A 16,545-nucleotide genomic window follows, 5' to 3' on the forward strand; every position below is an offset into this window, starting at 1 on the left:
TGACTGGCCTGGCATAGACTACACTGATTGCTGATGAATTTTAACTTGCTCCTCTTCAGGTTAGCTGAAAGTCAAGATGAAAGAAGGGAACATCTCGGCAGTATATTAGATACTCAGTACTACCCAGATTCCATTTCTCGGGGAGGGGGTCTGGAAATACTTTAAAACTCTGTGGACTGCTTTGAAACAGAGGGCTAGTTGGCTCCTTCACCATTGTTGAATTGCTGAGTGCATTTTTTCTGTGAAAAGAGACAAAGCAACAGCACATGCAAGATTTCTCTAACTGACATCTTGGGCACTTTGAGGAGAAGGGCTGAGAGACTCTATCTTCCCCTATGCAGCACAGAAAAATGAGGTGGAGCAATGAAGATGAATGCCACAAATGTTTCATTAATTTACATATCTTTCCTTTGCTGAACTTGCAACGTAAATCACTTACCTTGTTATACACATCACCACGGCGACTATAATAGCAATTTGCACAGCTCCAATTATTGCTGCAATTAAAACATAGTGAAGCTTTTGCCCACTTGGAACCACATATAGAATACTGAAGTCCCTGTTTTCACAGCGCTGTCCAATATATCCAGAGTCACAGCTGCAAAAGTAAAACAAGCAGGTACTATAAAGGCACCAAAATGTACAATTGCCAACATGTATTTAGTATTTCAGATAACTTCCTTCCAATTGTAGTTTTTGAGGTTCTTGTCGACAGGTTGGAGTACAGTTCCACAGGCACTATCTGTCCTCCAGCATCTCATTAAACTCATTATCCTTTGCATGTGATTCTGCAAGGAGAGGGACTATGACCAGAGAATGACCCAAATGAGCTTGACCCTGTTCGCACTTGACATTCACACATGCCACATCAGTCATGAGACAGCAACCGGAGCCAAGGACCATGGTGAATCTTTCCCCTGCTTACGTAAATATTCAAGATCAATTCAGTGCACGACTGCTGCTCTGACACATAGTAGAACCGTACAGAGGAGGCCTGAACCTACACTCACTGGATTACACTATATATCGTACTTGTCTACTGAATCATCAGAGCAGTTCATGTAAAGGAAAGGGTAAATCCTGAGTTAGTTTTTAAATCAAAAACATGATTAATATTTGTATTTGCTACAGTCTTTCTATGACTTTAATAAACAAAAATTGTCTATGAATTATTTATTTCTAATTTTATTTACTTTTTTAAAAATTGAGATACAGCACAAAACAGCCCTTCAAGCCTTGCCACCTAGCAATCCCCTGATTTATTCCTAGGACAGTTTACAATGACCAATTAACCTACCAACTGATACATTTTTGGACAGTGGGAGGAAATCAGAGCTCTCGGAGGAAATCCACGCAGTCACGGACGAGAACAGGCAGCATTGTGAATTGAGCCTGGGTCACTGGTACTGTAAAGCGTTGTGCTAATCACCACACTAGCATGTTACTCTATGACAGACTGCTGCAGATAACAACTTTGCAACTCCCCTGATGCAGCTACTAATTCTCTTCACTGCACAGCATGCTTTTTAAAAAATTTAAGCAGAATCTTTAATCGCAGTCATTCAAAGTACACAAGGTTTCACATTTTCTTTTCAATGGTTTAACCAGGCACTGATCTTTTTAGTAGTAGTGTTAAATCAGAAAACTGGTTTTATTGCCTACAGGTAAATAAAAATGAGCTAAACTGAATAACAGTGGAAAGCCGAAGTTGGGTTTACTACGCCTGCTTGACTTCATTATGCATATGAACTGAATAATGAGATCAGCAATAATGTCAGTATATTTATAATAACCAGCCAGTGCTTATGACATTGCTGCTGCCCTTAGTCTCTACCTCGAGGTCTGGTTTGTAAGGCAGGTAACACCAGTTCAAGCCAATTAGAAACTTATGGAAGGGAAATACTGTGACCCTGTAACAAGGAACAGAATTTGGACCTTGCAGGAAGCCATAAAATTATAGAAATGTATGAGAAAAAAGATGCCATTTGTATCCATAAGGCCAGAAAAGGAAAATTTTCACTTTCCCAGTTCCTGGTCCAGACCTTTTAATGTTATTGATTAATCTGCCAGTTGGGACTTTGTCAAATGGCTTGCTAAATTCTATACACAATGTGACATTTGACCTGCTCCTGTCACTTTTGTTATTTGCTCAAAAATTCAATTAGATGAGTCAGATAAAACCCTATCTTAGAAACTCATGCTGATTTTTCTCAATTAATCTGATACTCATAAATGCTGAATTATACCACCCTCATAATACTTATTGTTCCAGCAGCTTTCCACCTTTATATTTGATCATTGGTAACATAGGCTTCTTAATTTCTGATTTGTCCCTGAATGGCTTGTGACAAGACAAGAGAAAAATCATTACAGTCTTCTTTTAAATGGTGATAGTAAAGTGTTGATCTTCAAAGTACTTTAATGTTCCTTTTGCAGAAGTCACTAAAAACCAACATGCAAAGGTAGCAAGGAATTATTAGGAAGGTAAATAGCATGCTGGATATTATTGCTAGTGGATTAAGTAACAAAGTTATATTTATATTATATTTATATTATTTATTTATATTATATTTAGGGCCCTTAAATTATGGAAGGATGTATGAACAATGGCCTAAATATGGATTATTCATTGGTAAAAGAACTGTTCATGGAATATTTTACAAAGATCATAGGTTTCATGAAATCTGCAATCCTTTAATATGACATAATACTATTTTGTTGCCACAGCAGATGATGATTTAAACTTCATAAAACTTCATAATTGCATTTCCTGTGTGGGATGCTAATTTAATAAAAATGGTACATGGTTCTTCTCCCTTTGTACACAGTACATCATTTTTTCAAATTCTTTTTTGATTAAGATAGACATATTAATGATCAAATTCCCTTTGATATATATGAATGCAAGTAATTTTTCACAATTTTATTTAACCATTGAATAATTTTTCTCGAAGTAAATCCGACAGGCTGAGTTCATTAAATTTGTTTGAATGTATAGCAATATCTTTTTGTATGATTCAAGAGCAAGGCTCCAAAGAGAGCCATCACTTCCATCAGTTACTGAAATAACTTTACAAAGGTTGGCATTTCATGGATTAGATTTATAGAGTTAGAGCCATGAATTGCATGGAACAGAACAAAAGTTATCAGCCCACTGCTTCTATACTGACCTATATCCACATTTATCCATACCAACTCCGCTTGCCGGCATTAATTCCACAACCCTCTATGCCTTGCTCATGCAAGTGCCTCTCCCAGATACCACTAAGGGTTATTACACTGGTAATATCCAGCATGCTATTTGCCCTCCTAATTCCCTGCTATCTTTGCATGTTGGTTTTCAGTGCCTCCACCACATCATCTTGAAGCTCATTCCAGATACAACTACTTAGTGTGAAAATTCTACTCCTTAGGTCCTTTCTAAAACCCCTCCTTTTCACCTTAAATTACCTAATTTATGTAGTCACTTTATCATCCTTTGGTTTACTAATTAGTTTCAGTCAAGATTATTGCAAAAGTATTTCACTTGAAGATAATTCAGAAAAAGTTTCTCTTGCAAAATACCGTATTGAATTTTGAGGTCAACTTGAAATTCATAGGTAAATGTTTTAAGCAGAAACTTTTGATGAATTGTATCATTAGTTCAGTGGGCACAGTTATTTTCTGAGTTGGAATACTGTAGATTTAAATCTCACAGAGACATTAAATGTTGAACAACGGATAGGAAAGCTGCATTAGGGTTAAACTAATATTAAACTAAACGAAGACATTGCATAGAACAGTGGTTCCCAACCACTGGGCCATGGACCGGTACCGGGCCGCAAAGCATGTCCTACCGGGCTGCGAGGAAACGATATGATTTGTCGATATGAAACGATATGAGTCAGCTGCACCTTTCCTCATTCCCTGCCACGCCCACTGTTTTTTTTTTTTTTTTTTTAAATATTTTTTTTATTGTTTTCAAATAGTTACAGAATAAATGTGTATAAGAAAATGTTACCCAGCCCCCCTCCCCTTAACCCCTCCCCCCTAACATCCCTATTAAAGAAATAAGAAAGAAAATAAAAGGGAATGCCTGGATGTTGGAAGATCCCCACATGCTCCACGGAGTTCTCATTTTTTTAAAATATATGTTAAAATCCTTTTTCTTTTTACTGGCCCATTAAGCCCATTAACATTAAAACTTAAAAAATTTAGTAGATTAGTCATTATTTTTTATTATTATATTACTCCAATCTATAATAATACCTAATCTTTCCACTTTTGTGGTATCCTGGGAAATCTTTATAAAAATCTCCATGTTGCTATGTGTGTCCTCACCAATCATCCAGGCAAAAAGATAGAAAAAAATTAAAATATAAAGAAAAAAAAAACAAAATACCCCCCTACTAATGTTGTGGAGAAAAATCACAACATTACCCCCCTCTGCTGTACGGGTCATGGCAACCGCCATGATTACACACGTGAATCCCGCAGTAACCGATCCACAGCCTCCCAGCCCCCCCGCAACATAGAAAAGTATATGTATAAGAGAAAAAAAAATACTATTCTCATTTAGTATTTCTAAAATTTTGCTTTTCTCTTCTATAATATCCATAAATGTCCATTCCTTCTGTTCCTTGGGTCAATCTTCATCTTTAATCCATTACGTTTGGAAGCCTCTATGTGTAATTAGCGAATAGATGGAAGTTCTTGTACAAACTCCTCCGCTTTTCGATAATCGGAAAAAGAAAAATTTCCCTCCTCCAAAAAAATTATCAGTGTTGCTGGATGACGCATTGTAAATTTATAACCCTTTTCCCATAAGGCTTTTTTCACTGGGTTAAATTCCTTCTTTCTCTTCAACAGGTTGTAACTTATATCAGGATAAAATAGAACTGGTTTCCCTGCTATCATCAGTGGCCCGTTTCTATTTTTGGCACATTGGGCAGCGGCCTTCAGGATCTTTTCTTTGTCTTGGTATCGTAAGCATTTTATCAAAATTGATCGTGGGTTTTGATCAGCTCGAGGTCTTGACCTTAAAGATCTATGCGCCCTTTCAATCTCAATTGGAGTTTCTCTTTCCATTTTCAATTTTTTAGGGATCCAGTTTTGAAAAAAATTTATTGGATCTTCTCCTTCTATATCTTCTTTAAGTCCAACAATTTTAATATTATTTCGTCTACTGAGATTTTCAAGCTTATCAATTTTTTCCATAAATTGTTTTCTTTCTGATGTCCAAGCAGTATTTTCCTTTTCTATTTTGTCCATTCTTTCAACCATGTCTTCCGTTGTAGTTTCCAAGTCCTTAATTCTTTTTCCCATCTTTTTCTGTCTCTTTGTCGTTTTATCAAGCATAATCTCCATTTTGGTCATTTTTTTTTCGAGTCTTTTTTGATTATTTTTAATTACTTTTAATGTGTCTAATTTACGCATTATTTGCCTCAAAGTCTTTTCTATATTTCTAGAAGGACTTCTACCACCTTCAGCTGATCCTTCCGAGAGATTTAACTCTCCCTCCGATTCGCTATCACTTTCAGTTGCAGTGGTAGCTGGGCTTTGTAGTTCTTGTTGCTCCCGTTTGCGCATGCTCCATCCTTCGCATTTGCGGAGCTCACGGTGGTCTTTTCCTGTGGCCAATGTTGCCACAGTCTCCTGTTCCGTATCGCCGGTGATATAATGTACCTGAGACCGCGGTTCCTCGGTAGACGTGGGCCTTGTTCTTGTTCCAACTTGCGTAGTCTTCCCGGTATTAGTTTTCTTCATCTTCCTTCCTTGAGGCATAGCTTGACACAGTCCGGAGTCGTTTATAAGTAACTTTTAGAAAGTATTGCCTAACTTTTCTTCATTTAAACATTAATTTATTAACTTTTTACGGGAGGGCTGGGTCCCTGCGTCTCGATCCTACGTCATCACGTGATGTCCCCCCCACGCCCACTGTTGAACTTGAACACACGCAAAGTCATTACCCACGTGAGGTCATTACCCACGCAAGGTCATTAGTCGCCTAAACGCAATGATACCCTCATGCCAGGGATCACTAGTTGGCCTCGGGTAAACGGCCGCCTCGCACGACCAGCGAGAAGTTCCGTTGCTACTGGCTTGGAGCACGGACAGATGGGCGCCGCCTCTAAACCTGTTCAGCACACCGAATGTTCGTGGGGAAGCCGGTGCTAAAATATTCGCAGACGACCTAATTCGAGCTCAGGCTTTCGTAAGTAGCAGAGCAGCCACCCCGCCACGATCTACTGAAAGTCATCCCTCGAGACAAACTTTTGTCGGCCGATCGATCCTACCTACCTACAAGGGGGGGCAGGCATGCGCCCTGTTGCACTCTTCCTCGCTCTCCAGACTGTGACTGCTGCGGCCCCGGCACGGGGACCTCCGGCCCTTACCTTGTCCTCTCACCCCACCCACGACCAGCCGCACCTGGCCAAGGCAGTGAGTAGGCAGGAAGCTGGAGTTTGGGCCCGGAAGCTGTCTAATGAGGCAATGAAGCCCTCAAAACTGCTTCGGCACCTTGAGTCCAAGCACCCCGCACTTAAAGACAAACCCGTTGAGGTTTTTGAGTGGAAAAAATGTGAGCAAGCGGGACAGAAGCAAGTGCTGATAGCCACGAAAACTAAACTGTGGAATAGACTGGACATAAGGAACCCCCTTCGGGTATCATTGTATTCCGGTTGTGTTTAACACCCCCCACCCCTCGTCAGCTGGTCCGCAAGAAAATTGTCAATATTAAATCGGTCCACGGTGCACAAAAGTTTGGTGACCCCTGCCATAGACCAGTTCAGCTCTGGACAGGCCATTTGGTCCATAAGATATAGCAGCAGAATTAGGCCACTTGGCCCATCAAGTCTGCTCTGCTATTTCTTCATGGATGAACCAAATTTCCTCTCAGGCCCAATCTCCTGCCTCCACCCCCCCTCACCCACCCTGTATCCCTTCATGCCCGGAACAATCAAGAATCCCTCAGCCTCTGCCTTAAATATACATAACGACTTGGCCTCCACAGCTGCCTGTGGCAAAGAATTCCACAGATTCCCCACTCACTGGCTAAAGAAATTCCTCCTCATCTCCATTCTAAAAAGATGCCCCTCTATTCTGAGGTTGTGTCCTCTGGTCTTAGTCCCAACATAGGAAACATCCTCTCCATACCCACTCTATCAAGGCATTTTGTCATTCGATAGGTTTCAATTATGTCACCCGTCATTCTTCTGAATTCTAGTGAATACAGGTCCAGAGCCATCAAATGCTCTTCATATGACAAGCTATTCAATCCTGAAATCATTATCATCCATCTCCTTTGAACACTCTCCAGTTTCAGCACATCCTTTCTAAGGGCCCCATATCTGCTCACAATACTCAAGAGAGGCCTCACCAGTGCTTTATAAAGTCTCAATGTTACATCCCTGCTTTTACATTCTAGTCCTTTTGAAATGAATGCTAACATTGCATTTGCCTTCCTCACCACAGACTCAACCTGCAAATTAACCCTTAGGGAATCCTGCACAAGGACTCCCAAGTCCCTTTGCACCTCAGTTTTTTGTATTTTTTCTCCATTTAGGAAATAGTCAACCCTTTCATTTCTTCTACCAAAGTGCATGACCATACACTTTTGGACACTGTATTCCATCTGCCATTTCTTTGCCCATTCTCCAAATCTGTCTAGGTCCTTCTGTAGTCTCTCTACTTCCTCAAAACTATCTGCTCCTCCACCTATCTTCATATTGTCTGCAAACTTTGCAACAAAGCCATCAATTCCATCATCCAAATCATTTATAACCTAAAAAGAATCAGTCCCAACACAGACCCTGTGGAATACCACTAGTTAGTAGCGGCCAGCCAGAAAAGGCTCCCTTTATTCTCACTCTTTGCCTCCTGTCAATCAGCCATTGCTTTATCCATGGGAGAATCTTTCCTGCAGTATTATAGGCTCATAGCTTGTTAAGCAGCCTCATATGTGGCACCTTGTCAAAGTCCTTCTGAAAATCCAAGCACGTAACATCAACTGATTCTCCTACGTCTACCCTGCTTGCTATTTCATCAAAGAATTCAAACAGATTTGTCAAGCAAGATTTTCTCTTGAGGAAATCATGCTGACTATGACATATTTTATCATGTGCCTCCATGTCCTTGAGATCTCATCCTTAACAATCAATTTCAACATGATCCTAACCTCTGACTTCAGACTAACTGACCTTTTTAATTCCCTTTACTTCACTGTAATACTGAGCCATCTGACATTAGCGTTTCCTTCTCAAATTTCAGGGTGAATTCAATCATATAATGATCACTTTTCCCTAAGGGTTTTTATTTACCTTGAGCACTCTAACCACTTCCGGTTCATTGCACAATACGCAATCGGGAATAACTGATCCCCTAGTGGGCTCAACCATGAGCTGCTCTAAAAAGCCATCTCATAGGCATTCTAGACGTTCTCCCTCTTGGAATGCAGCACCAGCCTGATTTTCCCAAACTAACTGTATGTTGAAGTCCCCCATGACTGTTGTAACATTGCCCTTTTGGTATGCATTTTCTATCTCCCTTTGTAATTTGTAGGCCACATCCTTACTACTGTTTGAGGGTCTGTATACAACTCCCATCAGGGTCTTTCTTCAGCACGATCTCTCCGGTTCCCATTCCCTCGCCAAGTTAATTTAAACCCTCCCAATCAATTCAAGCCAACCTGCTTGAAGGATATTGAATCCCCTCTGGTTCAGGCGTTACCTGCAACCTGCCCCTTTTGTACAGGTCGTACCTTCCCCAGAAGAGATCCCAGTGATCCATAAATCTCTGTCGTGCCCACAGAGCCTTGTCTCTGTTCCTCTGACTAAGGAATCTCCTATCAACACTGCAGTCCTCTTTACCTCTCTACTCTTCTGAGCCACAGCACCAGACTCAGGGTCAGAGACCCGGTCACTGAGGCTACCCCCTCCCCTCCCCTCCCACCCCTCTGGTAGGTCGTCCCCTGAACAGTATCTAAATTTGTACACTTATTAATGAGGGGAACTCTGCACTGGCTGTGCATTTACCCTCCTCCTCCTGACAGTCATCAGTTACCTGTCCCCTGCAATCTAGGGGTGAGTACCTCCTGTAGCCCCTGTCTATCGCCTCCTCATCCTCCTGTACGAGTCAAAGGTCATCAAGCTGCAGCTCCAGTTCCTTAATATGTTCTCTCATGAGATGCAACTCGGTGCACCTGGCACAGATATGTGTATCTGGGACGCTGGATATCTCCCAGAGCACAAGACACTGCCTCTGGAGCCATTCCCAATTAACTACTAGGCCATAACAGATGAGGAATAAACAAATAAGAACAGAAAGAGAGTAACTTGCACAACACTTTACCTCACCCAAGCCTGATGAGCCAAAGCCACTCTGAACACTGGCACACTCACAAGTATGGCCACTCCATTTGTAGCTGTGGTATTTCCGCTGGCCATTTCTAAAGACTGCCTCTTGCTGAATGAGCGCTCCTCAACTCAGAGAAGTTTAAAATCTTTAAATCTTGATCGCTGTCCTGATTAAAAGCTGACTCTTTTTACGCACCCCTGACGTTGATTGACCGACTCAGAGAAAACTGCCACGAAGCTCTGCTTTTTAAATCCTGAAAGCTGACCTGACTAAAGATAGCTCCTTTCATGCATTGCCTCCTTTCATGCATTGCCTCCTGCTGATTAGTTGCTCCTCTACTCAGAGAAACTGCCACGAAGCTCGCCTTTGAAATTTTGACCGCTGACCTGATAGAAGCTCTTTTTACACACCCCTGACATTGATTGTCCAATTCAGTCCATGATGTTGTGCTGATCTTGATGCCAATTTATACTAAATTTCCTCTTCCCATGCAGCATCCATATCCTTCCATAGATGTTTCTATCTAAAACATCTTAAATTCCAACAAACTGCCTGATTCCACTTTTACCTCCAGTAATCTTTCCAGGCAGCTTTCGCTCTCTGTGTTAAAAACTTGCCCTTTATGTCACCTTTAAACTTCCCCCTTCTAACCTTAAAACATGCTTTGTGATATTTGACATTTCTTCCCTGACTGTCTAGCCTATCCATGCTTCCCATAATTTTAAGACCTCTTTTAGATCTCCCCTCAGCCCCTGATGCTCTGGGGTTGAGCACAGAACATAGAACAGCACAACACAGAACAGAGCCTTCTGCCTACGATGTGCCAACCTTTTAACTTACTTTAAGACCAACCTAACTTTTTCCTCCCCCACAGCTCTGAATTTCTCTTTCATCCTTGTGCCTAACTAAGTGTCCCTGGCAGCATCTGCGTACCCGCCATGCTTCGTGTAAAAGTATCTCCCTCTGACACTGCCTATACTTTCTCCAATCACCTTAAGATGATGCCCCTTGTCCAGCCTTTCCTCATAAATCATGTACAGGCTGCATCCTGGTATACCTGTTCTGCATCTCTCCACCGTCTCCATGTTCTTTCTATGAAGGGGAGACCTGAACTGCATACAATATGTGCTGTGTGACCTAGTTTTACTTTGGTGTAATACTCCTAACAACAAAGGCAAGCATACCGAATACCTTCTGCGTCATCTTATCCACTAGCGTAGTCACATTCAGTGAACTATGGACACTAAGATCCCTCTGTACTTCTAAGCTATTGAGGGGCCTTTCCTTCAACTGTATACTTTCTCTTTTCATTTGTGCAACACCTCACACTTGTCTAGATTAAGTCAAGTCACTTTTATTGTCATTTCGACCATAACTGCTGGTACAGTGCATAGTAAAAATGAGACAACGCTTTTCAGGACCATGGTGTTACATGACACAGTACAAAAACTAGACTGAACTACGTAAAAAACAACAGAAAAAAACTACACTAGACTACAGACCTACCCAGGACTGCATAAAGTGCACAAAACAGTGCAGGCATTACAATAAATAATAAACAAGACAATAAGGTGTCAGTCCAGGCTCTGTGTATTGAGGTGTCTGATAGCTTGGGGGAAGAAACTGTTACATAGTCTGGTCGTGAGAGCCCAAATGCTTCGCTGCCTTTTCCCAGACGGCAGGAGGGAGAAGAGTTTGTATGAGGGGTGCATAGGGTCCTTCATAATGCTGTTTGCTTTGCGGATGCAACGTGTAGTGTAAATGTCCGTGATGGCTGGACGAGAGACCCCGGTGATTTTCTCAGCTGACCTCACTATCCGCTGTAGGGTCTTGTGATCCAAGATGGTGTAATTTCCGAACCAGGCAGTGATGCAGTTGCTCAGAATGTTCTCAATACAACCCCTGTAGAATGTGATGAGGATGGGGGATGGGAGATGGACTTTCCTTAGCCTTCGCAGAAAGTAGAGATGCTGCTGGGCTTTCTTTGCTATGGAGCTGGTGTTGAGGGACCAGGTGAGATTCTCCATCAGGTGAACACCAAGAAATTTGGTGCTCTTAACGATCTCTACTGAGGAGCCGTCGATGTTCAGCAGGGAGTGGTCGCTCCATGCCCTCCTGAAGTCAACAATCATCTCTTTTGTTTTGTTCACATTCCGAGACAGGTTGTTGGCTCTGCACCAGTCCATTAGCCGCTGCCCCTCCTCTCTGTACGCTGACTCATCGTTCTTGATGATGAGACCCACCATGGTTGTGTCATCAGCGAACTCGATGATGTGGTTCGAGCTGTGTATTGCAGCACAGTCGTGGGTCAGCAGAGTGAACAGCAGTGGACTGAGCACACAGCCCTGGGGGGCCCCCGTGCTCAGTGTGATGGTGTTGGAGATGCTGCTTCCGATCCGGACTGACTGAGGTCTCCCAGTCAGGAAGTCTAGGATCCAGTTGCAGAGGGAGGTGTTCAGGCCCAGTAGGCTCAGCTTTCCAATCAGTTTTTGAGGGATGATTGTGTTGAATGCTGAACTGAAGTCTATGAACAGCATTCGAATGTACATGTCTTTTTTGTCCAGGTGGGTTCAGGCCAGGTGGAGGGCGGTGGCATCTGTTGAGCGGTTGGGACGGTTCACAAACTGAAGGGGGTCCAGTGAGGGGGGCAGCAGGGTCTTGATATGCCTCATGACGAGCCTCTCGAAACACTTCATGATGATGGATGTGAGTGCAACGGGATGGTAGTCATTTAGGCAGGACAGTGAAGACTTCTTCGGAACGGGGACGATGCCCGGGGAAGGGGGCACAGGGATTAAATTCTATCTGCCACTTCTCTGCCCATATGTATATAACTGATTTATATTGCACTGTATTCTTTGATAGTCCTGCATACTATCTGCAACTCCACCCATCCTGGTGCAAACTGCAAAGTTGCTAAACTACCCATTTACATTTAAATCTAAATCATTGATATACAGGATATCACAAAGAACAGTGGTTGTTGTGGAGCACCACTGGTCACAGACCTCCATCCAGAGTAACATTCTTCCACCCATAATCTATGTCTTCTATGGGCACAGCAGTTCCGAATCCAAACTTACAATTCAGCCGGGATGCCATGCATCTTTATCCTCTGAATCAACCTATCCTGAAGGACCTAATCAAATATTTTAAAATTCCTTTTGCTCAACTTAAACCCATGCCCACTAGCTTTAGACATCTCTACCATGGGAAAGAGATACTGGCTATCTATGGCTCTCATAATTGTCCATCCTATCTCCTCTTACAACTCAAGCCCTCTAATTCAGGCAACACCTTAGTATTTTCAGCAGCCTCCAGTTTAAGCAGCACCATTCTTCTTGTAACAAATGAACCAAGCTGCACTCAATACTCTAGGAAATACAAGCAACACACACAAAATGCTGGAGGAACTCAGCAGGAGTTTAACTATGTTAAAGGGTAAACAATCGATGTTTCAAGACTGATGAAGGATCTCAGGCTGAAACGTCAGATGTTTGCGTTTTCCCATTGAAGCTGCCTGGCTTGCTGAGTTCCTCCAGCCTTCGCGTGCGTTGCCTGAATTTCCAGCATCTGCAGATTTTCTTGCACGTGTGTGTCTAGTAACCACAGTTCTGATGACAGGCCTAAGCAAGGATGGTGAGGATCCAAGTATTGAAGTGTCTGAGACTAGAATCGAGACACAATTCTGAGACTGAGATGAGAACAGGGTTCTTGACTAGACGAGCACCTAATGAGACTAGACGAGAATCTAAATGAGACAAAAATCCGAAATGCAATTGTAGACTGAACTAAAGTTCAGTTGACAATGGGGCACCGAAAGTGAGTTCCGGTGCTCTTTAAATATCCAAATCTTGGTGCCAAATCATGTCTGCTAATAAGTGGAGTGGGCCAGGATCTTTAAGGGTACCGCGCCAGCTAGCAATACTCTGGAGAATCAGAACACCTAAACCCTGGAGACTGGCATGGTCCAGTGCATCCCATAACAACAGGAGGCCATTAAGAAGATATTATTGAAAACCTGCACCAAACATTAGCTTGCTGCAAGGGATACTTTGTTAGAATGGAATTGAATGTGTTCTTAGTGCAAAAAAAACCTTCTGTACCATTGGGACTTACTGAACTCTACTTCTTTGATTTCATGTATTAAATAACATTTTTCGATGGGTTTCCATTCACATGTGAAGCAATTTTAGTCCATCTGCCTTGCAGTTGCAGATTTGCTTGGTTACCTCTTTCAATTTCCATGTGATTTTACTTTCAATTAACGTCAATGTAAAATAAGAGTATCACCCTGGTTGATTCCTTTTCCAAAGCTAGGTTCCAAATATTGTCCCCTTTTCCCACTCGCAGAACCTCACCCCATCCCAGCATTCTTCCTCAAATTCAAAATGTGCTTAGAACTTTTTTTAACTTAGAAAATGTATTTCCATAAAAGCAAAATCTTGTGAACCATCTACTTGTGTTAAATAAATAACAGAAATAGAAGCATGTCTACTAATCTACTACATCATTAACATGATTGTAAATTGTGCAGCTGAGTAGAGTAAGTTCTTTTTGAGACGCGTGCCCTCTGAGTAATGTAGTATTTAATGGAGTGGTCAGGTTTCATTGATTTTTGCTACGTGCTTCGGATTTTATCTGTGCTTACTGTTTCCCTCGAGAAAAAACATTTTATGCATATTATATGACTATTAATTTTTCCCAAATATTAGGTTAAGATTTCACATCAAGCCGTCATTCAGACATTCAGCAAACATTGTCTGTGAGATTGGGAGTATCATTGAAAGGGTGAAGCCCAACAGAAACTGATTGACACAAAAGATTGTGAGAGTGATACAGATCTGTTAATCATAACTGACCTGTCTCCTTCTCTCCCTTTAATTATCTCCCTGCATTTTGATCTCCAGACTGATCAGTTGTATTTAATTAAGCTTTCACATTCTTTCGCAACCAGCACGAGGACCTTTTGTGTCTGTCATTCAACCTCATGGATCATAGAACAGTAAACGGCCCGTTGACTCACAATGCCTGTGGTGCACATGATGCCAAATTAAACTCTCAGCCCCTCTCCCCCTTCTCGTGTCATCTGTTTTCATTCACTGTAAGTGAACGGGAAGCATCCTATCCAGATGCAACACGGCTTCGTATGGCATCTGCTCTGCCCACGACTGCAAGGAATGCAGAGAGTTGCGGATGCAGCTCAGCATATCACGAAAAGCAGCCTCCACTCCGTAGATTCTGTCTACTCCTTGTGTTCTTAGTAATTCAGCTCGCATAATCAAAGACTCCACTCACTCTAGGGTTCTATCCTCTCCATCCACGCACCTCACTTCTTTGATATAAGAGCCTGGAAACATGCACTACCAGACTCAAGAACAGACTACACAATTATAAGACTATCGAATGATCCCCTGTGGACTCCTGGCCTCACAGTCTGCCTTGCCATGGCCTTGCACCATAATGTCTGCATTTTCTGTGTAACAATAGCATTCACTCTGCACTGTGTCGTTACTTTTCCCTTGTACTCTGATGTGATGAATGATCAGTATGGATGGCATGCAAAACAGAAGTTTTTCACTATCTCACTACAAATGACAATATTAAAACAATCTACCAACTTCAAATAAAATCAGTTTCTACCTTTTCCTATAACAAACAACAGAAAATCTGCAGATGCTGGAAATCCAAGCAACACACACAAAATGCTGGAGGAATTCAACAGGACAGACAGCATTTGTGGAAAAAGTACATTCAACATTTTGGGCCAAGTCCCTTCGGCAGGACTGGAGAGAAAAAGCTGAGGAATAGATTTAAAAGGTGGGGGGAGGAGAGAGAGAAACACAAGGTGATAGGTGAAAGCGGGAGGGGGAGGGATGAAGTAAAGAGATGGGAAGTTGATTGGTGAAAGAAATACAGGGCTGGAGAAGGGGGAATTTCATAGGAGAAGTCAAAAGACCATGGAAGAAAGAAAGGGAGGGAGGAGCACCATCAACAGATATATTGGAATGAGAATGGGAAGCTGAATTAAAATTGTTAGCACTTGGAAATCCCACTTTTTCTGGCAGGTACTCAGCAAAGTAGTCTCCCAATCTACGCTGAGTCTCATCGACATACAGGAGGCCACACCGGGAGCACCAGCCACAGTAGATGACCACAACAGACACAAGTGAGGTGTCGCCTCACCTGGAAGGACTGTTTGGGGCCCAGAATGGTACTGAGGGAGGAGGTGCCAGGAGGGACATCCGTGGGGAGGGACAAATGGACAAGGGAGTTGTGTAGGGAGAAATCCCGATGGAAAGCAGAGAGTGGGGGGGGGGGGGGGGGGAGGGAGAGAAAGATGTGTTTGCTGGTGGGATCTCATTGGAGTTCTCGAGAATTATGAGCTGGATGTGGATACTGGTGGGATGGTAGGTGAGGACAAGAGGAACCCTATCCCTGGTAGGGTGGTGGGAAGATGGGGAAAGAACAGTCATGCATGAAATGGAAAAGATGTGGTTGAGGTTAGCTTTGATGGTGGAGGAAGGGAAGCCCCTTTCTTTGAAAAAGGAGGACATTTCCTTCATTCTAGAATGAAAAGCCTTGTCCTGAGAGCAGATGGAGCAGAGAAGGAGCAATTGAGAGAAAGGGATGGGGTTTTTATAAGTAACACGGTGGAGAAAGGAATAGTCCAGGTAGCTGTGAGAGCCCATGGGCTTATAATCAATATCAGTAGGTAAGTTGTCTCCAGAGATGAGAGACAGAGAGACTGAGAAAGGGGAGGGAGGTGTCAGAAATGGACTAGGTAAATTTGAGTGCAGGGTGGAAGTCGGAGGCGAAGTTGATGAAATCTACGAGATCTGCATGATTGCCGGAAGCAGCACCAATGCAGCTGTTGATGTAACTTAGGAAAAATGGGGCACAGGCATCTTTTTTCCTTGCCTGCCCATCCCTCCCTCTGGTGCTCCGCGCCCCTTGTCTTTCTTCCATGGCCTTCTGCCCTCTCCTCTTAGATTCCCCCTGCTCCAGCCTGCATCTCTTTCACTATCAACTTCCCAGCTCTTTACTTCAACCCTCCCCCTCCTGGTTTTACCTTCTGTTTCTCCCTCCCCTCCCCCACCTTTTAAATCTAGTGCTCATCTTTTTTTCTCCAGTCCTGCTGAAGGGTCTCGGCCCGAAACATCGACTGTACTTTTTTCCATAGATGCTGCCTGGCCTGCAGCATTTTGTGTG

At 42.6% G+C, this 16,545-nt stretch overlaps 1 protein-coding gene across 1 annotated transcript in view; it reads right to left on the reverse strand.

The window, feature by feature from the left end:
- The window catches only part of LOC140732195 (tomoregulin-1-like), a 267,865-nt gene that overhangs the window by 1,860 nt on the left and 249,460 nt on the right, over positions 1 to 16,545 (reverse strand). The window contains exon 9 of the mRNA XM_073054465.1: positions 440 to 598. Within this exon, the coding sequence (XP_072910566.1) occupies positions 440 to 598 (159 nt within the window). The remainder of the gene's footprint in view (positions 1 to 439; positions 599 to 16,545) is intronic.

Source organism: Hemitrygon akajei, chromosome 8, assembly GCF_048418815.1.
Source record: "Hemitrygon akajei chromosome 8, sHemAka1.3, whole genome shotgun sequence".
NCBI classification, from domain to species: Eukaryota; Metazoa; Chordata; class Chondrichthyes; order Myliobatiformes; family Dasyatidae; genus Hemitrygon; species Hemitrygon akajei.